This window comes from Streptopelia decaocto (genome assembly GCF_964273445.1).
Source record: "Streptopelia decaocto genome assembly, chromosome: 2".
Classification (NCBI taxonomy): Eukaryota; Metazoa; Chordata; class Aves; order Columbiformes; family Columbidae; genus Streptopelia; species Streptopelia decaocto.
The window spans coordinates 127,849,428-127,873,703 of NC_138655.1; the positions used below are offsets into that span (position 1 = coordinate 127,849,428).

General features: G+C 36.8%; 1 protein-coding gene across 1 annotated transcript in view; it reads left to right on the plus strand.

The window, feature by feature from the left end:
* Nucleotides 1–24,276, plus strand: part of HIBADH (3-hydroxyisobutyrate dehydrogenase) — an 82,375-nt gene that overhangs the window by 8,421 nt on the left and 49,678 nt on the right. The window contains exons 3-4 of the mRNA XM_082046244.1: nt 4,572–4,681; nt 7,208–7,329. Coding sequence (XP_081902370.1) covers nt 4,572–4,681; nt 7,208–7,329 — 232 coding nt within the window. The remainder of the gene's footprint in view (nt 1–4,571; nt 4,682–7,207; nt 7,330–24,276) is intronic.

A 24,276-nucleotide genomic window follows, 5' to 3' on the forward strand; every position in this document is an offset into this window, starting at 1 on the left:
AGAGTTGGACTCAATGATACTTGTGGGTCCCTTCCAACTCAGGACATTCTATGATTCTACTCTAAGTCATTTTCATGCCATTAGCCAGAATTGCTAGCTTGTTGGACTTTGCTAGTTGTTGTGGGGTTTGTTTGTTTGTGTTTGTGGATTTTGTTGTGGGTTGTTTGTTTGGTTTGTTTCGGGGGTTTTTGTTGTGGGTTGGTTGGTTGGTTTGTTTCGGGGGTTTTTGTTGTGGGTTTGTTTGTTTGTTTCAGGTGTTTTGTGTGTGTGTGGTGGTTTTGTTTTTTTTTTTCCCTTTTCTCTTTTTATGAGAGTAGGTTGATGGGCTGTTCTTTCACCCCCTCCTTTCTCCTGCTTCCTCCTCCCCCAGGTCTAGATGGCCAGTGGGTGCTTTTCATCTGGTTCCTACTTTGACCTTTTCAGGTTAGGTGACCCTAGTTAAAAATTCCTGCTGGCATAGCTATAAGGGTAATAGGGACATATGAGCTTTCCTGCTGCTTCAAGGTGCAGTCCTCAGGGGCAGGGGAAAAATCTAATTATTTAAGTGCTTACTCTCTTGGAGGTGAGGAAGGCTGTGGTGAGAGAAGAGGAAGGAATGAAAAGGAAAAAAGAAGGGAAGGAAATTGGTCACATTAAGGAGGTTTACCTTCCTGCCATATACTCTGTGAAATCTTGGCCCCATTCCAGTCACTGCTGTTGCTTTTGTCAGTCTGTTAATACACCCAGAAACCCATTCAGTCTCTCAGAGGGTTAGGACTATCTTTTTTAAGTGTCTGAAATGTATTTGAATGTTGTTAACATACTTCAAAGCTACAGTAGTTCAGGTAGTTGTGTTGGATGGATAGGTCCAAAAAACACTGAAACAAAATAATATATTCAAATAATCTGATGTGACAGTGTAGAAGAAAGGAGGAAATTTTGCAGCAGTGGCAAGGAAATCGTAGGTAGAAGAATTGTATGACTTGAAAGTCTAAACTGTTGGACCTAATTGCAGTTGTCTTAAATAACAAGGTAACGTCAAAATTCCCAAAAGATAAATTGATAAAGTGCACCTGTTGATAATTAAGTACAGTTGCCCCCTGAATAAGTACCGCATCTTGGCCTTAAGAGGGAAAGTAAGCTTTTCAGCTTGTTTTCCTAGGTGCTGTTTTTATTTTGTTAAAGCAGCTGAGACTCTCAGGCATGAACCAGACCTGCCTTGGTAAGAGGCTGGGCCAATGGAAAAGAAGTTCATTTTGAACAATTGGTTGTATTTTTAATTTACGTTCTGCAGTGGGATCTCTTTGCTGTGGCTGACCATTTGGATAGCTTATTACCATGGTAATGGAATCCTTGGCATCTGCTGCAGAACTTAATGTGATATTAAAGGTGAACTGTAATGCTTTTAAAAATAAAGCCCAAAGTATGTTTTAAGATTGTAAATCATTAAGAGAATACATGGGTAGGCTTAAATACAAATAAAACACACTTAAATAAAATATGTGAACATAACTTCCTCTTCTTGATCTATAGGTGTAAATCCTACCCCAACATTTTTTTCGGGACTTGGAAACTTGTAGGTCCAGGGGGCCTTATAGAAACTACTGTAGAAAGAACATTGGGCTCCAAGGGCTGCTTTCTCTTTGGTCTGGCTGGTAGAGTAAAACCATCGGGAGTGTTACAGAGGTGAGAAGATGCCCCTCGAGAGACAGTAAATCTTGTCAAATGTCCATTGTTTAAAGTCAGTGCTAATCCTAAGGTATATGGAGGATGAAGGATGTTTGATCATAAGTCTGTGTATTCTGTGACTCCACTTTGTTTAGCCTCTGAAGTAAAGAGCTGGGAGGTATTAACAGTGCATGTCAGGAGGCAGCCACCTGCCTGCTGGTGGTGAACAGTAAAGCGGGCTGAGCAGGAGCATATGGAACACTTGGGGTGAAACCTGGAGAAAGTTGCAGGTCTGCAAACAAGGGAGAATACTGAACAGTGCTGTGAGCAAGTAGGCTGCATCTGCGCTCTTCCCCTTCCTCATAGTTATCTCTTTCTTTCTCACACAGTGGAGTGCATATATGTCACACAGTTACTTTGCTTCACTTCACACATCTTTGAATCATCTCAAATTTGCAAGTTTGAGAGTGTTACTGAAGTAATCTGATGCATAAAGCAGCATAAAAATGGATTTTTCTTCAGTGTATTCAGTGAGAATGGCATCTCAGGCAAGCAGAATTATTAATTGATGGATCATAAATATAAAGAAAAAATAGTGAAGTGTTTTGGAACAAATCTAAGCAGACGTGCATACTGAAGGGCATAAAGCAATGACCAGTATGAGGAAAACTCTCCCCTATCCAGTTGCATACTGCAAAACTTTGCTTGAACCAGCAAGTTATCAGAATATGTACAGAACTTACTGGCCTGCTACTCTGAGCCAGTATGGTCTATACTAGTAATCAGCAATTAGTATTTGGTGTGTTTTTTTAAAGTTACACACATACTCTTAATGATTGCAAATGTTTAATGTTTTGTAATAGCTTTCAAATAATTTAACTTCATTTCTGAGACAGGAAGTCCCAAATAAAAAACAAGTTTTCTATGTTGCTTCTTGAACCAGGTAGATAGGTTTCCTCTGGGATTATTAATCATATTTGTTACAGTACCCAAAAGCCAAGAATGACAATTCCCACTTTAATTCCCACTTTTTTTGCTTCTTTCTTCCTCTCTCCTCTTCTAATAATACACATTGGGACCAAACCAAACTAGAGATACTTGGAACTAAAGACAAAGTGTCATACTCTATTATATAAAGAGCTAGGCTCTCTGGCTCCAGGGGAGCAAGTCATAAAATTAACTAATCAGGGATAGAACCTTTTCTACTCATAATTGCCCCATTTATTCCTCCTAGCCTTTGTTCTTTGGACTAGAGTATGTTTCCTTTAGTAACTGTGTATTATATTTTGTGTAGTATTAACTTATGCTTTCAAAACAGAAACTGCATGTTTCTAAGTCACATCTATGTCAGTTTCTTGAGGTTTCTTTGGGGTTTTTTTTGAGAGAGGGAGCTTTGCTCAGTAGGTATGTACAGTCTAGCCTTCTTTTAATTATTTTGCAATAAGTAAAACAGAAATCAGGAAGTTTATCACGCTGTATCCCAGAAATCCTTCAAGATATTTATTATGCAGCATTTCTTACCAATATGTATACACCTTGCTTTCTTTGATGCTGAGACCTTATAAAAAATTGTCTATAAAAAGGTAATATATTTACATAAATGCCTTTGGTACCAAAATTAACAAAAATTATAACAAATACCTGTAGTTAAAAACAGGTCAGGAATGGTGAAATGAGTTCATAAAGTTGTTTATTTGTCTACATTATGGAAAGGAACCAATTTTTGAGGTTGCTGTTAAACTGCAATTTCTTCAACCCTACAGTCATGTGATGTGGAAATTCTATTTTATTGACACTAATAACTGCATTTTATATTTTGCTTATGACATTTCTTAAAGTTTAAAAACTCAAGGCATATAATATATCTAGAAAAATAGATCATTATAATGTTAAGGTTCTTCTTCATCATTCAGCCATAATAGCTGCAAAATAAATACTGTAAGCCCTATCCACAAACAAAATCTACTTTCTGCTGATCTTAATTCCTGCTCAGAACCTAATTCCTTTCAGTAAAACTACCTGAATGAGTGAAATCAGATTTGATTTTTGTGGGCTGAAGATATAAGAATGAGCTGTAGGTTTTTGTTGCTGTTTTCCCTGAGCTGTGAATGTGCTAACAATGCATTTTTTTAAAGAAATGAATTCTTTAAAACTAATATTGGACAAAAGGTAGATGCCTTCTGGGTAAAACTCTGCATTCTTTGAGTTCATTGGCAAAACTCAATACTTTAGCTGTTGGTATTTCACTTGCTGTGAACCTTAAATACCATACTGCTGCCTCTGAGAATGAGCTGGGGAAGGTAAGTTAGGTGTGTTTGTTTAACAACAAGTAGTTAACAACATATTTTGAAACTTATTCAGACATTTTGGGTGAAGTATGCTTGAGCCGATAATTTCCTTTTTTTGAAAATGTCAGCCATAATATGAGAATTACCAGTTTGTCTGATTTTTTTAAGAGAAGGCTTAGAGGTACATTAAACCTTTTTTTTCTTTTTTTCCTCAGTCTTCCTCTCTTCCAGTGCTGTATATAAGCCAAGGAAAAGAGTGAGATTTTTGTCATCCTTAGTGTTGTCCCTCTTTAGAAACATTGTAGAGTGCTATTTTGTACAGATGCATTGTTTATAATGAATTGAAGATACAAGAATGGGTTGATGTGATGCAAGCATCCCTACTGACAGATGTTCTGGAGGAACTTCTGTAACATGACATCCTTTTCATTTTTTTTAAATTTTTCTGTTGCTGTAGCCAATTAATCAACATTTCCATTAGGAAGCCAGAGTTTGTCTTGTATTCTAATTTTTCACCTAGCTTGGTTGTGACTGGTGGCCTGCAAATACGAAAAACAAACCCAGCAAACATGTTTGACATTTCTTTTTCAGAAAACGTAAGCTTATATAATTTTTTTTTTTTTTTTTCTTTAAAAGGTAACGGAGTCCCCAGCAGATGTAGCAGAAAAAGCAGACAGAATTATTACCATGCTGCCTTCTAGTCCCAATGTGATAGAAGTTTACACAGGAGCAAATGGAATTCTAAAGTAAGAATTTGCTATAGTCTAGAGAATTCCCACTCCTACTCAAGGCTGTGTTAACACAGTTTGTCAAATGATGGCTGTTGCTGTAACTCTTGCTGTGCCTTCAGGGCCCTTAAATTGATGTCCTCCTCTGTTTTGTCACTATTGATATTTCTAATTACCTGAGTTCTCTTAAGCTGTGCTTGCTTTTGAATGGCTTTTGGCTAAAGTATTAATTATATTTTCAGTATAATATAATAAAAAATATAAAAATAAAAAATATTATAATAATTATATTTTCAGTAGAATAATAGTTTATGTGAATTTGAGACAGCTTAATCTATCTTCTCAGTTGCATGTTTCTTTTATGGTAATGTAATGTGCTACAGATGAGTAGAACTAGAATATTTGCTGGCAAAAATTATTTGCTTAAATACTTTTTAAACTTGAAATCCTATAACTGAAATGTTCTGAAGAGATGGCACTGTGTCTTGTAATATTAATGTGCATTAACATAGAATACCTGACAAGGCTTTATTAAGTTGTGCTCTTATTATCTGTTTATTACACAAGAAAATATCTTAAGAGTCTGTTTAATCTGAAATGGTGCTTTTCAGCTTTTGCGGAGGGATTTCCACCGAGCCTAAAACCCATAGTTTGCAGAATTCTCTTACTCAGAATCTTTGGACTTGCCAAATTAAAAAACAAATAGTATTTAAAAGGCTCTTCTGGCCACATGTGCACTGCTCCTAGCAGGCTGACTAAGGCTACTGAATACTTTTGAGTATCATGTCGGATCTTACTGCTATCCAGGTTAATAATGTGAAGAAACATTGAGCAGACAAAAGTGAAGTAGATTGTCTAAAACTGATGACTGCTTTTTTAGTTATTGATTATAGGCAATATTAAGGTTCAGTATTTAGAAAATCAGATAGAAGAGAGGGATTTTCCATTCTCCTACCAATATAGAGAGTAATAGTTCCTTCCTTCCCTTCCTGTCTGTGGTTTAATTCCCCACAAAGCAGGACTGAGCAGATCTAAGCATCCGCAGCTTAGACCCTCCAGGGAAGAAGGGTAATTGGATCAGTCCCACAAAGCTGGGCAAACAGCTGTGGGAGAACTGGATCCAGGATGGCAGTGCTTTGAAGACCGATCGCCAGTGCTTAACTGATATAATACAACCAGCTAATCTTTTGAGTACCTAGATGTGGAAAATCCTGCGGGGGAGCAGAGGATGTGGCGAGCAGTCCTGTACTGCTGCAGTTTGCAGCCTCCTTGTTCAGAAGAAGGAAGGGTAATTTGACAGTAGTGGTTAACTGTCACTGAATCACCTGGTCATTGGTCACTGCTTTGACTTTGGTCATTTTCTGAAGCTTTTTAAGCTTTACTGAAGAAAACATTGATACTCTGGAGTATTTAAGGGTTAGCTTAGTCATGTTGGTGTGTTACCAAGGAGCCTGTGCCACTGCTCTTTGTCCTGAGCATAAGGAGAGATGATGTAGTGCTGTCTGTCACCTAACTGCAGCAGCTCATCTCTTCTGTGAAAAAGGACCAATTCTGGGTTTACGTAGTGCTGTTTGTCGGGAGCTACAGTGTGGTCCACAAGTGTATATATATATATAAAGAGACTACTTCCAGCTATCTAGATAATTTGATTCAGTGAAATTCAATGTACTGCCAAGAGCATGTAAGGTGCACAGAGGCTCTTCATATGTCAGGTGTAGCTTTAAATTATTTTTCTTTTTTGACTGAAAAATTATGTTGTTTAATTTTTTGGTGTTTGCTCATCCAGTGGACAATAAATCATGGTGCATTTGAAAGGAAAGAAGGATAAAAATATAATAACATAATAATTTTTTTAATTGTTGAGTGCATTAAAAAAATTTAATTACTTTTTTTTCTTTAAACACATATCCAACTTTTTGTGTTCTACAGTTTGAGATACAATTTTTCTGCCTAAGTTTACTAGCTCACAGTGGGAAAACTTATCATTTTTCTCCATGCTTTGCTCTAAGTCTGCAGTGGGCTTTTATGGTAGTAGTTATGATCTTTATGTAGAATAAACTGTAGCAATGATTAAAAATTTAGTCAGGCTATTCTGATAAGAACTTCAAATATTCCATATGTATATAGAAAGAAAACTGTATTGTTATATATGAAACTTTAGGCCATATCAACATTTAATTCGGTTGCTTAGAATATATCTTAGCTGATCTGCTTATGATATACTGCTCAAGCTTGCCTGATGGAAGGTTTTCCTAATGCACCCTTTTTGTGTTATTTTTTGTGTTATATTTTAATAATACTATGTAAGAAGTCCATCCTTTTTAGTGTTCAGGTTTTATTGTGTTTTGACTTACTCAAAATTGTGCAGTATGCATACTCAGAAGTATACATACTGAGCAGATCTTGCTCAATAGTTTAAAACTTTGTGTTTATTAGTGTACCAAAAAGTGCTTGTACATTTATCATGCTGAGGAAAGCCAGTGCCATGATAATAGTTGCAGATGTTTCGTGCAACAAATACTTACTAATTAATCTTTATTTTAGGAAAGTGAAGAAAGGCTCATTGCTAATAGATTCCAGTACTATAGACCCTACAGTTTCAAAAGAATTAGCTAAAGCAGTTGAAAAAATGGGAGCTGTTTTTATGGATGCCCCAGTTTCTGGAGGTAAGTCTTAACAGTTTACCTCATACGGGACATGTCTCTCTGTTTGCAGTCTCAGCCACCAATTTGTGCCCTTGTTGGTACGTGTTGCTTTTCTTTGCTGTATGTAGAGTATTATTTTTGTTTGTTTGTTTTGTTCCATTACATTAAAGAAATGTATGTTATTTTAGGCATATTTTTAGAGTATAGGATTATTCTTTTGTGTTAGACCTGGAGAAATCAAGCTTTCATGTGATATGGTACAGTGGTCCTTTTAATTTAACTTCTGAAAGAAAATTGTATTTTTATACAGGTAATCATATATCTTCTGTCTCCATCTGTTTTGTTTTGTTGTTTGTTTTTGTTTTGTTTTGTTAAGGAAAGACTGTTTAACATTAAGCAGTTCTGCTACTTTTCATTAATTAAAAAGGAGAGAAGGAATAGGGAAGAAAGAAATTTGTTGTCAAGAAAAAACAGAGCTTTCCTCTGTTTTTATAGCAGTTGGAAGAATGTGGGTGATATTTGTGTATTCTTGAAGTTGCTAACTATTGATCTTGTATTTAATCGCTTGTAAAAAATAGTATAGAGTAGAGAAGTCTTTCATTTTATGGACAGAGGAAAGCAGAAGCATAAAACTGAGGTTTTGAAACAGAACCATAGCTGATTGTTATTATTCTTGAATTCTTCTCTAAAACCCCTAGGACTGGAAGGTGAGAAAACCTAATTTTTTACAATCGACTCTAAAAATTAACCTAAGTGGCATCATGAGAATTCTTTATTTTCCTGTCTTTAACGAGGCAATTCAGAGAGTTATACCTGAAAGAGAATAAAAATTGAAAGGGTAGGAGAGAATTTGGCCTTACAGAATTTGTCAAAGATATGATGCACAAGCTAGAAAGATCATAGCCTGAATTTCAGATAATGAAAATGAATGTGAGTGAGGAGCAAAAACTAACCATCTTTTTAATTTTGAACTGAACACTAAGACAGTATTTGGCTACACACCAGATGCCAAAATTTTCATCCAAATTCTAATGTAAAAAGAAAGTAGGAAGACCCAGGTAGGCGATATTGAAGAATATAATGGGGAAGACAAAATTGTTGCTTCCCAGCCAAAATATTAGTCTTTGCTTTATAAAGTTAGAGAACTTGTCAGCCTGGAAATAAAAAACACAGGAAAAAAGTCTATTGTGGGTGGATTATATATCTACCTGATCCTTTTCTAAACATAGCATGGCCTTCTACCTATCTGTTGGGCAATTCTGACATCTCTTATGTCAGGGGTGTCAAATTCATTTTCACCGGGGGCCACATCAGGACTGTATCAATGTAACTGCTCCTAAATTTATACAGTCCTAAAATTACATTTGGCCCTTTGGAGGCAACCGCGAGGCTGATATGGCCCCTGGTGAAAATGAATTTGACAGCCCTGTCTAAAGTGGTTGTCTTCAATCCCTTTGCCCCAGATATGTTTACCTGAGGGAATTATTTACCTTTTGGAAACATCTGTAATTTGTTTTTACCTGTAAGTTTTTGCTTGGAGGCTGACTACGCTATAGCTGCAAAGAAAAAAAAAAAAAGGAAATAAAAGTTTAATTCCAAAACAACCCTAGCTGTTTTGTGGGTTTTGTTCCTTGATATGTTCTTTAATAGTAATGCCGATACTGGGTTAATATGATACCATACAGTTGACTAGGCTGAATACAGAAGTTGGTTTTGGTGTTAGTGGTTTATCTAAATGAAAATTATTTGCTGTTTAGTGTCCGTTACTGGTTGAGTGATATTCTGAAGGAGGGGGAAAGAATTGATACTTAGCTTTCTAGTACATACTATGTTTGTGAATGCCAAGGAGTGCTCTGTACAAACCATGTTTAAAGTGGGCAGCTGCTAGAAATGTGGAGAAGTATGTTTAAAAAAATGCTTTAATGTTATGCTTTGTTCTTCTAATATTTCAAGACCTAACACATCAAGTCTTTGGGGTATTTTTGTAAGTCCTGACTGCATCGTTGGCCTTCAGACAAAACACTAAATGGAGAAATATGCTCAGCTCTCTAGAAATTGGCAGGCTTTATAGTGTTGCTGTGCAAGGCAATGGGCTTGGCAGGAGCGGGAGGGAGGGAGGGCGTCTGTGGGAGGCAGCGAGGAGGAGGAGATAGCAGCAGGCCCCGACCGCGCTCTTTAGACCTGTCTGTTTACCAGCTGGTTTTGGCAGACTATTCCACTTGTGTTTTTAGGTATTTGGGTGTTGCCTGCTGGACATTAATGTTTATTTACACCGTGAACATGTTATTTCACAAACTAAATAATATTTTGAAAATTGCTTTGTCTGTAAACCTTATGGAGAAATAGCGATGATTTTAATCCCATCTCGACATTGCAAATTAAGTATCATCTTAAGGCCTAGCGTTAGTGCCAGATTTTAGTGGCTCGTTTTCAGCCCTGCCCCGAAAAGATTCTCTCCCTTGGTCTTTTTCGGATGGGCCTGTGTGCCAATGTAGTAGTGTCATCTTCATATGATCAGCCTACAGTGTTTACTTGCAGCTCACAGTCAGGACTCATTAAGTAGAAGTGGATGCAGCAAGTTACTATAGTGTTATTATGTATTAACTGACTTCAGAAAATACTTCTCATCCCAGTAGTTGCATGCAGATTATGCTGCTAATGCTGTCCAGAGATAGTAATCACTTGCCTCTGGGATTAGGATCTTTTACAGGTCTGCATGAGAAAGCTGTGTCAGAGTTCCCAGTGCTGCCCTGCTTTGTGAGCTTTGTGTGTGACAAATGAGGAAACATCTTCAAAATCTGTGTTTATTTCATATATATGTATTTTTTTAGTTCTAGAGGAGCAAATTTATCTTCTTGCGAAGACTGGATGCTGATTCTTTGTATGTATAGGCGGCTTTTAAAGCACACATTATCACAGAAGCATATTTAAAACTGACTTCTGTTGGCACTGAAGACACTACTGGCTGAGTAAGGAATCTAAATTTAGCCTTTAAGAATTGTGTCAAGTTTGTCCTCCCACTGATTTCACTGAAAGTATTATGCAGATTCTCAGCTTGCAGTCCAGAGCAAACTCTAGCAGTAATGTCACTGATGCTGTTGTAACATTTCTCTCTTTTTAATTCAGTATACAAAATATCCATTTTCTGAAGTACAGTAGGTGAAGTATTTTCCTTATATCTGATGTGGTGCTTTCTTCATTGTAGGCATTGTTAGTGTTCAGATATTACCTTTTCAACTTTTTCCCTTCCACTAACTGTTGAAATTATTTCAACTTCTCTTTTGCTTTAAATATGTTGTACTGCATTCTGCTGGAACTTCACAAAAAGATGTGACAGCTTGATTTGTTTTTCTGGCTTTGGAGTTATGCATAAACTGTTTTCAGTTCTCTTGTAAGTATTGTTCTTTAGGTCAGATAATGAAACATAGGTAGATCTTTTCCCTCACAATCTACTTTAGCCAAGATAGTCATCAATAAAAAAGTCAGACTGTTAGTTGTTAATAAGAGCTGCCATGTAGAGAACTGTAGTCATGCTAAAATGGTAATAAACAGTGGAATAAAACTTTTTTTTGTAGGAACCATGGGCTGGAGCTGGTTAGAAAAGGTTGGAGTTTCTATTCCAGCTGTCATTTCAAACTGTTTCATCTTACAGTACTACTTCCATAAACTCAAGCTAACTGTTAAGGGATGGAAAGAGTATCAGTGGTAACATAACAAATTGAGACTTCAGCTCTCTGGTAAGGGAGTAAAATGTGAGCCCTTGAAGAGTGAATTACAGACTTATTCCATGTATGGCCAAATCTGTACTTAACATGGAGCTAAGAATGTTTAGAAATACTGTGAAGATCTTTTATTTTATTTCCTTTCAAAGAGCAATATATGTCATGGTTGCAGCTTTAGATAGATAGATAGATAGATAGATAGATAGATAGATAGATAGATAGATAGATAGAAAGAAAGAAAGAAAGAAAGAAAGAACACTCTCTCAAAACTGGAGAAGAGAATGAGAGAATGTATTTCAATGGCATGACCAGACTGAGAGCAGAGATGAAGCAGGCCAAACAGAATAACTGGTGAACATGTTTCTGTTACTTGTACATTGAAGGTCTGATGCAGTGTGTTTTCCAAGGGAAGAAGACGAAAGGGCCTTGCAGAGGTGTTAAGACTATGTCTGTGCACACTAGTGCTTTGAAAGATGATTTGGAACACTAGACTTTTTTTGCTTTTGGCTTTTGGCTTTTTGGTTTGCTAATGCAGTGATAGAATATCTGTCAGGATCCTTGAAACACTGTCAAGACAAACCAGGTTCCTTAATTTAGTGCTAATAATTCTGACTTATCCCCTTCAAGGGCAGGTGTTCTTGTTGGTGAGGAAAAGATCTAAAAGCGTAGCAATATATGCTTCGTTGTTATTTCTGAATTTATGCTTCTACGCTTTACTTTTAAAGCCTGAGTGTGTGTAGAGTGGCCACAATGTTCTCTGTGCTCCTAGTACCAAGCATAGCATTTTCAGCTTGCTGCTGCTCTTCCTCAGTTGCTCCGTGTCTTGCCCAGTGTTTTCTTTCTTGACATATTTCTTAATTTCTGTGTTTACATTTTTGCTGAATGCATCTGATCACTTTTTTTTTTGTGAAGTTTGTGATCTAAGGATGGTAGTAGAAATTAAGATGTACAAACTTAAAGGTATATGAAACATGTTATTGAGTTATTCTGAATTTTAAATGAAGTAAAAAGAAGTAACTGATAACAAAAAAGGGAAAGATTGGGTGAACCAAAATGAGGACAAAGAAATATGTAGAAATCTGAGATGCATAAAAAGCTTCTGATTCCTAATAACTTATGTTGAAAACTATTTAACAATAATAATGTTTGTCCAAAAAAAAGCTGGTTTAAGAGACCTCTTTTGTTGGAAAGAAGATGGAAAGGAATGGAGATCTTGAAAATGTTACACATTGGCAAAATGTGTATTTTGTCACCAGGGAGGGAGGAAATACAAAGCCTGTGCAGAAACCACGATGTTGGCAGCAGCGATGAGTTAGATAGTACATTTACTGATTTGCTGACTTCGCAAGTGTATTTTTCTTCTGTGAGTCTATTATGCTTTTTGTTTTATTTTATGAAGACTGCAAAAGGTAGCAGAAGGCAAGGAAGAATAAAGAGATTTGTTGAGACTATCATCTAAAAGTGTTCAGTGGGGTGGAGACAATTGTTCCTACAATGACTAAAAGGGTGGAATGACTGATCTTATTAAAGTGTTGTGTATGTTTTGGCTCTAAAACTGTGTATAGTCTGGCCAACTAGTGACCGATGTGTGGGGAAACGTATCTGTCTCCATTTATTCGAAGGTGTAAAGATGAGTTATTGAGGCTGGCCCAATGAGATCTAACCAGGAATAATAGGCTGGAAATTATTAAGGAAAGAAAAACGCATGCGGCGTCTACCAGGAAAAACTTCCTAACAACATTCTTCATACACTGTGGAATAATTTTCCAAAGGAGATGGTCGAAGCCAAATATCTTGACATGCTTTAAACTGTAATGGTCAAAGTGCTTGGAACTATTCTGTAGGGAAAAATCTTTAACTGGCAGGAGGATGATCTAATAGGTCTTTTCCATCTCTAATGTCTACAATTCTGTTGTGTTCTCACACATGGTGTTCAAAAACAGTTAACAGAAAACTGTCCAGATGGAAGTTAAAAATCCCTGTGGCACTCTTTGAAAAAGAATAACGGATAACTGCAGAATTAGAGCCAACATTCCTTTTCTTAGTAAAACTGGTTCTAATATCCATGGCTGTATATGAGCTGTTCCTGCATTCCTAATAGTGGCTCTGTTTGTTTGTGGTTACTTTCATGCTAATAGCTGGCTCATCCTGTCAAGTGTTCTGAGATACAAATAGCGAGAAATATCTTCACATTTCAGCCTGCCGTAAGTCCCAGGGAATAAAAATTAATTTAATTTTTAAATTTTTGGTTACTTCATTGAGAGAACTTTTAATGTTAAAGAGTTGCAGGTGGTGTTTGGGAATGTTTCTGGAATGCAATGATGACTTTGAAGCTTTCTACAAAGTTTGTTTTGGTTTAAATGTTCACAGGCTGCTTTTTCTCTCTTTTTGCTCTTTAAACGGAGCATCTTGTTCAGAGTGTGTATTTTTCATTTAGCCAAAAAATCTAGCATGACTCCTGTGCTTGGGACACTGAAGATGATGAGCACTGGACCTTAATAACCTCCTGACTTCTCCTGATTCCTAATTCTGTACTATGCTAAATGTGGATGGCACATGTGTGGCACCAAGCCTGGCACCACAGCACACCCGAGCAGCAAGTACAAACTGGAAGGTGCAGCACAGAGTACACCTGGGAGTGCACTGTGCCTGCACGGTAGCCTTCAGTATGGGGACTGTCCCCACCAGCTACAAGCATTGGAGGTGCCACAGGAGAAAATGCACTTATTCTGAACCTTAATGCAAAGCAGGTTTACTTGCAATTCAGTCTTGACTTAGACAGGCTTTCCCAGACTGTAGATGCAAGTCCTATTGTTAAAAAAAAAAAAAAAAAAAAAAAAGTCCAGAGAAACCTGACTTATTTAAGTGGATTTGGCCACTGAAGACTTAGAATTGCATGTTTTATTTTGTCTCTTATTCAGCAAGGGAGATCTGCAGATCTTACTCTAGACACAAGAAGAAACATTAACATCCTAAGTACCTGAACCAAAGTCTTAGGACACATTTGTGCAAAGTACTCTGTGTTGAAGGAGACTCCTTTGTAGGCCCATTAAATACTACAACAACTTGAAAGGAGTTAAAAAACCCAAACCAAAACAAAACAACAAATGAGGGAAACTTTGCAGGCAGGAACAACTGCCCTTTTCTTGTAGTGCAGGCCTTGAAAGTAAATTGTTTGATCCCCTAAATGGCTGAATCCAGGATCAGTAGGAATGAAAGTTGATCTGTTCTTGACCCCCATCTAGATGAGGTTAGTAACCTGGGTTACTTGTGTTTCCTTTTTAAAGTCAGGGTGATGAGTTTGGCAAGACTGGGATTTATGTGTGATGATATCACATGATGATCTGGAACCACTCTAAGTCACTAGTTCTTTGCAGAAAGTTCTCTTGTAGTGGAAGGCATCTTTATGTCTTGACAAGTCTCTTAAGTTGTGCTAATAAAAAAAGAGGATGTTTGAACACTCTTCCCTCTGTGCATTAAACTAATATCTGAAAATTACTCCATGTTCATAGTACTTACTGCAGTTTTGCTCATTGTGAGACAATTAGATAGACTGAGCTTTTGTCCTTAGCAAGACTGCTCCTGCTTAATCCACAGAGAGCTCATAGAAATATAAAGATTTCCTAATTTTTCCCCCTCCAACCACATTTTTAAAAAAACATGATTTATATGATTAAATAAAAGCATAAGGGAAACAGTATTGCCTTTTACTCTTGATAAGCATTTAGGATTCAGCTGTGAGCATAGAAACTATTTAAATGTTCGCCTTTCAGTTTGTGCAACAGTGTTTAGTCCTGTTCGCTCACCACTTTGATCCACTGAAATGCAGAGGACGGAAGAGAGTCATGCAGTTCCAGAGCCGAAGAAAGAGTTTTTAACTACAGTTCTCTTCATGCCAAGCACAACATAGGACCTGAAGTGAAAACAAAATTACTTACTGCACTGTATTTGACCTACAACTTTAACCCTTAAAACTTAGTTATCGTGTTCATTCCTGTACTTTCGCTCATGGAATTTTCTGGACCTTAGACAGCTTTAACCTGTATCTGTTCATAAGAAGAGTTAAAGAGTGGTATGACAGGAACAGCGTAATGCATGGAAATGTCACCCTACTGCTGACTTCAGTTTCTGTTCCTGGTTCTGTAAGCAGTTGTATTGTAATTATTCTGTACTGTGGAAGAATGTTAAATTTCTCTGCAGTAAAATGGGGAGGGTGCGCATGAAACACTGTGTAATGCTTTATTAAAACCTTTATGTATTTTAAATAAATCTGTGTAATGATTTTGTAGTATCCCTTTGTGTTGTTTAAGTGTTGGTAAACTATTTTTTTTTTAATATGTACTTGAAGTCATTGGCTACAATACTCTCTTACATGCAGTTATTATCTATTTGCTTCATTTGATATGGGTTGCTGCAAACTGTGTAAGATTCTAGTTACTCAGTAACTATATAGTTTAGCCATATGCAGTCAGAAATGGCACATTTTTGCTGTCATTTTGTTTTCAATCTGTGTTTCCTTTGCTTTCTGAGAATGTGTAGTGGGAATGTGTGGCTGGTGGCTCTTAGTGTATTTGCCAGTGGGAGTACAGAGAAGGTCACATTGGCTTTGTACTACCCATGGTTCATTTGTGTTAGATTTCTTCGTTTTGCTTAAAATCATGACTTTTGAGAAATCAATATAAAAGTAACTTGTAGATAATCTGTACAGGTATATGACCATACATAGCTCTTCAAACTCGGTTGAATTCTGATGTCCAGCATTTTTCTGATTAAACTATTTCCCAGAATTGCTACAATTTCTAGTAGTCTGAAAGAAGTATTTGGGAACAGCTAAATGCTTTTTGTCTTTTTTGTTGTGTATGCTGGAAGCACGGAGATTCCTCTCTCCTTTAAAAGTTGGAGGACAATTGCGGAAAGGAATTTTCAGTAGTGTTGTTAGCATGTGAAACATTGTAGTAATAGAGCTCTAGTTAGAGTAAAGTAGGAGTGTGTATAGCTTTCCTATTTCTGCAGATAACTCATCTTACAATTTGTATTAGTGGGGAGCTAGGGGTGATGCTGGGGCAGTGGGAAGGTTTTGTAGCGGAAGCACTAAATGAGAAGCTGATGTGAATTTGGCAAGCAGGAGAGTTTCCTGAGATGGAGCATCCTCTCAGCAGCCTTGGCCTGGATCCTGGTTGCCTCCAAGGGCTCCCACCCTGTCCAAGATGGAAGTTCCCGCAGTGAGCACTAATGGCATCCCTCACTGCCTCAGTGCATCATGCTAAGGCGAGGGGCTTGACTGCTGTGACATATTGCAATAGATGCCTCCCAGGGCCAAAATGAACATACCTGATCACTGGAATACATAATTCCCGTGCTATAATGAACTGGAATATAGGAAGGCATTTCTATTAGTGGTGCGGTGACTGGCACACATTATAAAGAAGGAGGTGATTAATCTGTTACTGTTTGTTCACTGGCACTTTTTTCCCACTGTATTAGTATGCTTAACAATTCTTAACACTAAATGTGACTACATGCACTTACTAGGTTGTTTTCCTTAGTAGACAATTATACCAATCTTGAATGGGCCATTTTTTGGTGACTCGGTTAAAGGATTCTTAGAAGATTGAAACAGTAGGCAGCAAAGCTTGTTAAGGAGTTTTTATTTTACAAGCCCTCAAGAATTCAGAATATGGCTTGGTTACTACTTTAAAAAGTCCAAACGTCCCTTGTAGACTCCATTTCAGAGCCAGCATCAAATCTATGCTATACTTGTCTAAAAATCCAAACATGCACTCTTGGCCGTTACTGTTTACTGAATCAGAACCCTACTGTTTCCACTTGCACTGTATCTAATTTATCATAAGTGACCACAAAACCTAAAATTATTTATATGTTGGCACCTAACAGCTCCACTATAGTTAACGGTCTGTTGGCATTTCCATTATAAACTTTCCCTTTGAGAGGTTTATAACTTGGCGGTTGTACTTTTGCTTCAGGCTCAAATGTGCTATTTTCATCCAAGCACAAATTCTTCTACAGAATTTCATTTAAATCAGTTTGGCCATTATTTATTTTAGAGTGTGTATGTTGGGGAGTGGAAGGGAGCACAGTATTTAACTTTGGTTTCAGAAGCTTTTTGGTCAGACTATATAATGAAAGAAAAATGGTGCTTTTTATTTTATTTTGTAGGTACTTAACCCTTCCTTGGATGTGTCAAAGTTACTAAACCCATGCTTTTTCAGGTTGCTCCCAGTGCTCATGTGCCACACATCCACTCCCACTCACCCACCCGTCTCGCCTGCCCTTGCCCAGTGACATGCTTGGAGGAAGCATCCCCTGGCTCCTGGCAGCGAAAGGTTTTTGGGAAGGGGATGCAATAACACACAGTGGATGCTCTGTTGAGAGGCCTCAAGCCAACCAGTCCAACCGAGGAACAGATGGAGCTTAATTGGAAAAAGACAGGCCGAATGCAGTTGTCAGTCAAATGTAACTCTGTGTGGTTAAGAGTGGCATTTCCTATGGCTCTGCCATTTCTTGTGGGATGTGTGTAAATTACTGCTTGGGTGCAGTAATCCTCAGAGTCTAGAAGTGGTGTGAGTTGCAGTTTTCCTTTGCTCCTGAATGCTGAACCACAGAGGAATTTCAGCTCTTTCTTAGTCATAAATTCTTGCCACAGTACTGGATTATTATGCTAATTAAATTCTTGCCACACGAATAATAGATATCTATAATGCTTCAGTACTAGTCATAGTAGCACAGTACGTGTTCTTTTACATCGTGGTTTAAGAATACAAAGAAGGGAAATTGTGTACAGAGAGGCAGAAGTTTTTATTAGACCAAATAATACAGCTGAAAATAGAAAACAAGTTTCTGAGTCAGTTCTTTCATCACATTGTGCAAGAAGCAGTAAAGTACAATAGCTTTTTCCCCCCCCCCTTGCTATTGAATTACTCACAAGAAAAAGATACTCAATGGAAAACAAAGTGGGGAGAGGATATGTGGTTTGGCAGCTTCTTGTGTACTCATCATTTTGGCGTCTTCTTTTTTCAGGTAGTTAATGCAGATTACTGATTGAACAAACAAGTAATAAAATGGCATTTTTTGTATTTTGTCTTCTGTTTATTAACAAGAGGGAGAAGGGAAGCAGGAGTATAATTAATTATGGCAGTAGATACCAAAAGCTTATTGAATGCTTGAAACATTTGAAAGTCTTCTCAATCTTGCCTTTTTTTCCTTAATTCCGAATGTTAATGAATTCATAGATCAAACATTCCAAATTTTGAATGTTTTAGAGACAACTAATTTAAAATTTTATTAGTTTATTTTTAGTTTGTTGACATAAACGTGTAAAAGCACTGAAGTCTGAAACTTTAGTATATATTAAAACCTGCTATTTTCAGCTTTGGATTCTGGAAACAGAAGCTTACAGAAATAGCAAATGTCACAAGACACATGATTAGTTAATCATTATCAAAACTTTAATTTTACTGGTATTTTCACTGGTATCACTTTATTTCACTGGTATCACTTTCTTGCCAAGGATCAAAAAATGTAAACTCTATGCAGTCATATGAAAGAAAATCATTAGAAGTACCTTAATAGAGCACATCTATAAAGCTCCAATTCAGCATATAACACTTAAGCATCTATTTAAGTCTGTCCATTTCAGTAGGAATTTAGTGCAGGTTGAAGAGGTGTGTCCTCAGTGTCTGTTAAGTTTCTGGGGGTGTAATCTGTCTGTCCTATACTACTGAGTTGCTATCTTTGAAACTCAAGAGTTTCAAAGCACGATGTAGAGCTGACATGCTGGGCATGATTTGGCTGGACTTTTCATGCAGCTATAAGCTAGTTGTTTTAATTATTTGGAAATGTCCTTCATCCCAGCCTAAACATAGAGGATTTATTATTTGCTGTCACCTAAGTTCAAGGATTTGTTGTTTGCTATTTTCAGCATCTAACCTTACTGGTACATAATTTAAACCTTGCTAAAATGTAACTCATCACAATGACTTATACTTTTTCCTGCCTTTCTTGGAAATGGGATAGTATTGGGTTAGAATATTTTATAGTTATTTTCAAAACAACGTCTCCTGCAAACATGACCTTGAAGCAAAACTATGTATTTAGGCTTTGCAAGTTGTTATGTTTCATTGCCACTCTATTTGTGTTTCTTCAGCACAACAACGGCTGACTCACTTTAAGTGCTTCCTAACTCTCTAATTGAAGCAGAAATAATGTCCATTTTCCCCCTCCCTTCATCCACTCTAGTAGGTATACTGCTCTGTCTCATGAGGTCGCTGCTGGGAATGAGCATTCTTGAATCTCTGTCACTTTATTCTATAACAGCCTGAGTATCCTCTACATTGGCTGAAGAAATAAAATACTTTTTCTAAATTCCAGTTCTTGCCCCATGTTTCCAGTGACAAAATACACAGGATTTTGGGGGGGAAAGAGAACAGGAGAAGGTTTATTAGCTGAAAGGTACTTGTCTGGAAGTTCCTGGCATAGACTGCAGTTGCAAAAGCAGCTACAATGTGTGTTTCTTTTATTGATGCCTGGCTTTACTGTAGAGTTTTTACTGTTTGTAATGCTCATGTAGGTTGCTGAAACCACTGTACTTTGCAGCTTTGCCAAGTGTCACTTTTCAAGTGACAGCTCTCCCTAGGAGGGTACCTACCTGTTCTTGGTCACCTGCATGTGCTGCTTCAACTGGATCTGAACTTCCCAAGCTCAGGATAAGGGCAATACAACTTGGATACCTTAGAACTCTGGAGCTAATTTGTGCAGCCCATCATTACTCTGCCTTCCTAATCAGATAGTTCCTATGAGAGCCAACAGATTTAATTGCGACTATGAATAAATACTCTCTATGATGAGATAGAACTCCATCATTTTTATGTATTAAAATAAGCTGCATCAAAATTAAGCGTAGGGAGAGGGAGAATTAAGCTGGAGAAGTCACAGTTCAGGCATGAAGACTCTCTTTGTAAGTGTTGCATATAGGCTCTGAACATTTTTCTTTTCCTTGAAAGCCAAACAAAAGCAAACAAACTAAAATGGCCAAAAAGACAGAAACATGCTCCCCAAAAAGCAGTCTCTGATTTTCTTTTCTTGTGTTAATTTTCACATACTCATGGAAACTTCTGTAATTTTTCCCAGTATTTAGAAATTGTCAGGATTGGCTCACCATTACCCATGGTTTAGTGTACTATAGAAGAATTTTCAGAAGTGCATGAAGTACATTACATTCAGGCGTTCCTCTTAACTCAAATGGGAGATTATTTCCAAAAAGAAAACCAGTGGCTTAAATCTGAAGTGAGAGGATAGACATACAATATATCTGGTGTATTTAATTGATGATAGTGGAAATGCTATCGGCAAATATAAATAACTGCTGCTCCTTCTAAAATATAAGATATTCTAAAAGAGTAACTTGTTACGATACAGTAAAATAATATCACTTTATATGAATTAGTGTTCTAGTTATTAACAGTTAATATTTCATGTCTCATTTTCTCCTTCCTCTTCACTTTGACTCCATGTGCAGCTCAGTCAGCAGCAGTTTTGTAGTATGAACATCTTAATGAGCAGAGATGTTGCAAAATGAGCTTTATGGACGTTTTTCTTGCTTTTCCTAGTACTGTAGCATATTTTAAACCTCTTATTCATGTAGAAAAGTAAATAAGAATTTAATTGCGTTTCTCCACTCAATGCTAAGCCAGATACTTGGCATACAACTGTCATAGGGTTTCTTTCCTCTGCCTTGCAATGACCTTAACTTGACCTAAAATGAGCAGTTTCTGTAGGGATTGCAATGTCTCGGGCTTAGAAACATTCTTGTCTGTGACTTGGTGGTTGCTTCGCATATGTGTGTATGTTTTACATGACATCATAGTATCTGTACTATCAGTTCTTAACAAAGACAGGAAAACTAGTTCCACATATTTTAATGCAATTTGCATTAAACTGCTTCCGTATACTCAGTAGAACAGCAGAGACATCTTGACACTGTGTTTTCCTTTTTAAATAATATATGCTGGAAATACAGTAGGTTTAAGATATCTGTCTTATCTATTTCATTTCAAATCCATTTAAAATACTGATCATAATTCATGTTCCCTCATTTTTTCCACATTTAGGGGTGTTACCTGGGTTTGGAATAGCCAGCTGTCTCAAACACTGTCCGCATTTTTAAAGGAATAAGAAGTCTTGGCAGACACTGGAACAATTAATTGGCTTTTTCAGCCAAGTCAGGTTAGGAAAGTATTTTGTGGGGAGGGGGCTGGGTGGGAGGGAAATACAACCTCCTGGTTTCACATTTGAGTTCTATTAACCCTTTAGGAATGGTAGTCAGACTTTTTGCTAAGCACAATTCTCCATCTCTGACATTTATTAAATTTATTTCTTAAGTTAAAAGAGTCTAAACTATTAATATACATGACAAATACGTTTTCTTAGGAGATGCTCGGGCTAAGGTGTCAAGTGCTGAGTCTAAAACATGATGGATTTAAGAATATCTGAGGTGAAATAAGCATTAGAATCTCGTAAAGAATTCTAACCTCCTCCTAATATATAGTTTTAGAACAGAAAAAGGAGGAAGGTAGAATCTGAGGCACAGGATGATGCTGTCTTCCTTTTGAGTTAGGATAAAATATTTTGGTGTTGGACTTGCTGACCTCATTCCACAACTTGGCTTAACCACAGATGCTTAGTTAATATGTAATTCCCAGCTCCATAAGTTTGCTTGTTTTCATTCTATTATAAAACCAGAATGAGTACTAAACACCAAATTTTAATTACATATATGTTCTGGCATTCCTGAAATGTTTTTTTTGAAGTATTGGAATTGTAATGCAGTCTGCTTTTTCACAATTCTGTGTACCCTTTGGTGCCAATGAATCAATTTATGGCAAAGAATTTTCAACACAGTTGCTTTTAACAGTGGGATGCTTTTGTTCCGGAGACTCTTTGTTTGTTTGTTTATTTCAATTGTCCTTTATGGAGTAAACTACTAGTAGTTTAGACTGGAAACTGTAAAGTTAAACTTTTTGGAGTTGTTAGTGCCCCAAGTGGGAATATAAACCATATTGAACAGAATTTATTTAGCCTATTAAAAAGTCAGCCTAAAACTACATTTAATTAGTTTACACTATTACATCACTTCTAGTGGGGAGTAGAACTTATGCAGAGTAAAAGGAGCTCTATCAGGTGAGCTGACTGTGGCCCATATGGGGCTTTAAGATAATGATGAGTTTAAATTTCCTCTTAGAGCTAAGTGAGAATAAAACTGGAGGCAATAAATACTCTTGGCCAAAGCCATTAAATGAAAAAGCTGGGAATTCTCCAGCTCTTGACTTAAATTGTTTGTTTATCAGCTGGCGCCTAGTCTGGAGTCAAGAGCTGGAGATTTCTATCTGTGACAGAACTTTGAAACTCTTGCAGGACACTTTCATTTTAACTTAAGGTAACTTGAGTTTATAGCTTTGGCTTTAAAGATTACTAATGATTTACTCATTTCCTTACCATTTAACCAGAGAGGACTTTTTCCCAGGAAGGGATCTGTGTTTATTTAGGGCCTTTGTCTGCGGAGGGATTAAAAGGCAGCCCACCAGCATTGTGAACTTGATGGTAATAAAAGGTCACCAACACACACCATAAAAATGTTCTTACTATGGAATTAATTATACAGTGTAATTTTACAAAGCATTTCAGTAACCTTCCTTTTAGACTTCTGTGGTATTTAATTTTTTCCTCAAATGGGGAAAAATTCAACTTTTGGCATTAATCGTGAAAATTAGACTCTGTGTGTATGTGTACAACCGTTTACAGTATAATATACTCATCGGCAAGTTCAACTCGCAATTGAAAACAATTGTAAAATTCCAGCTGAGGTTAGGTCTTGACATGTGAACTTAAAAACTTAAAATACTGCACGCTGGGAGCAGCAGAATGAAAAAAGACTTGTTAGCTAAGAAATGCAAATTATTAACTTAAACATTGTTGCCATGTTTGGTATTTTTATAGACTATTTTGTGCTTTCCAAGCTGTTAAACACTGTTCAAACAGAATTCTGTTATTTCTTCTGAGCCACCAGGTGGCATTGCAGCCCAGCCTGCTCAAAATTGGCAATTGATAATTCATAAAAAGATTTGTACAAAAGACATTTCTCCCTTCCATCCCATTCATATTCTCTAACTTTCAGGGCTTAATTTAGAATATTTGATAAGGAGGATTAATATTCCTAAAAACCAAAGTGATTTTATTCTAGATTTTGTTTACAAAACGTAAGAAGTGTTAAAATTGCTATGTCAGTTTATTGGCAAAGCTTTTTTTGCTTTGGTATGGTGATAACAACAGAATCGTGTTCCTGTTTAACTTAATGAATGAGCTTAGATTCACCCACGGTCAAGATCACAATAATTTCTTAAAAGATGTGGAGTGGACAGGAACAGAAGAATATGTAGAGGAATCCATGTGGTTTCCTGTATCGAGTGCAACGCTATCTTGCTATATTAAAAATAAAGATAAAGAAGTACAATTATGAAGTTGTTTTTTTCTTCCTCTTCTGCCTTAAGAAGAAATCTTTCCACCTTTTCCAGTTACCATTTAATCATACCCTCCAAACTATTGTGTAAATGGTCCATGAAAAATAACTGGAAAGTCATAATTCACCTATTAATTAATTATTAAATAGCTAGTAATATGTGCCATGTGACCTGTGTGACAAATTTAATACAATAACATAGTCAAAAACATAGTCAATTTCTAGTTTGAGTAAGGTGGAATTTTTTTCCCCAGTTTTGTATTTTTTAAATGTGTACTTTCATGCTTTCCCCTGAAATGGATGAATTTAAAGTGCTATTGCCATGATTTATCTGCAGTTTTACTAAGTGCCACTCCTCTTGTGCCATTGCTCTTGTTCTTATGCCATTTAATGGGCATAACCCGTTTTAAGAAATGTATATGTTTTCAAAGTAAGTGTCTCTGACCTCCCACCTTGTTGAAGTCCAAACATACAGGTTTTGCTGTAGTCTGAGCATCCGAGATGCAGCATAACCAAAATACTGAAAATTCTGATACTAAAGGAGTAAGAAAAGCCCCATTTGATAATTTAGTTAATGCTCCCAGCAAATAATATTTTAACCTTGATTTCTTCACTAAGGAAAGTAGTAGTAGAATAGGTAATTGAGGCTTTTGACCCTGGATATTAAACTTTTAAACTTGATACAAGTCTGCCTCTAAGCTTTGTTGTATACTG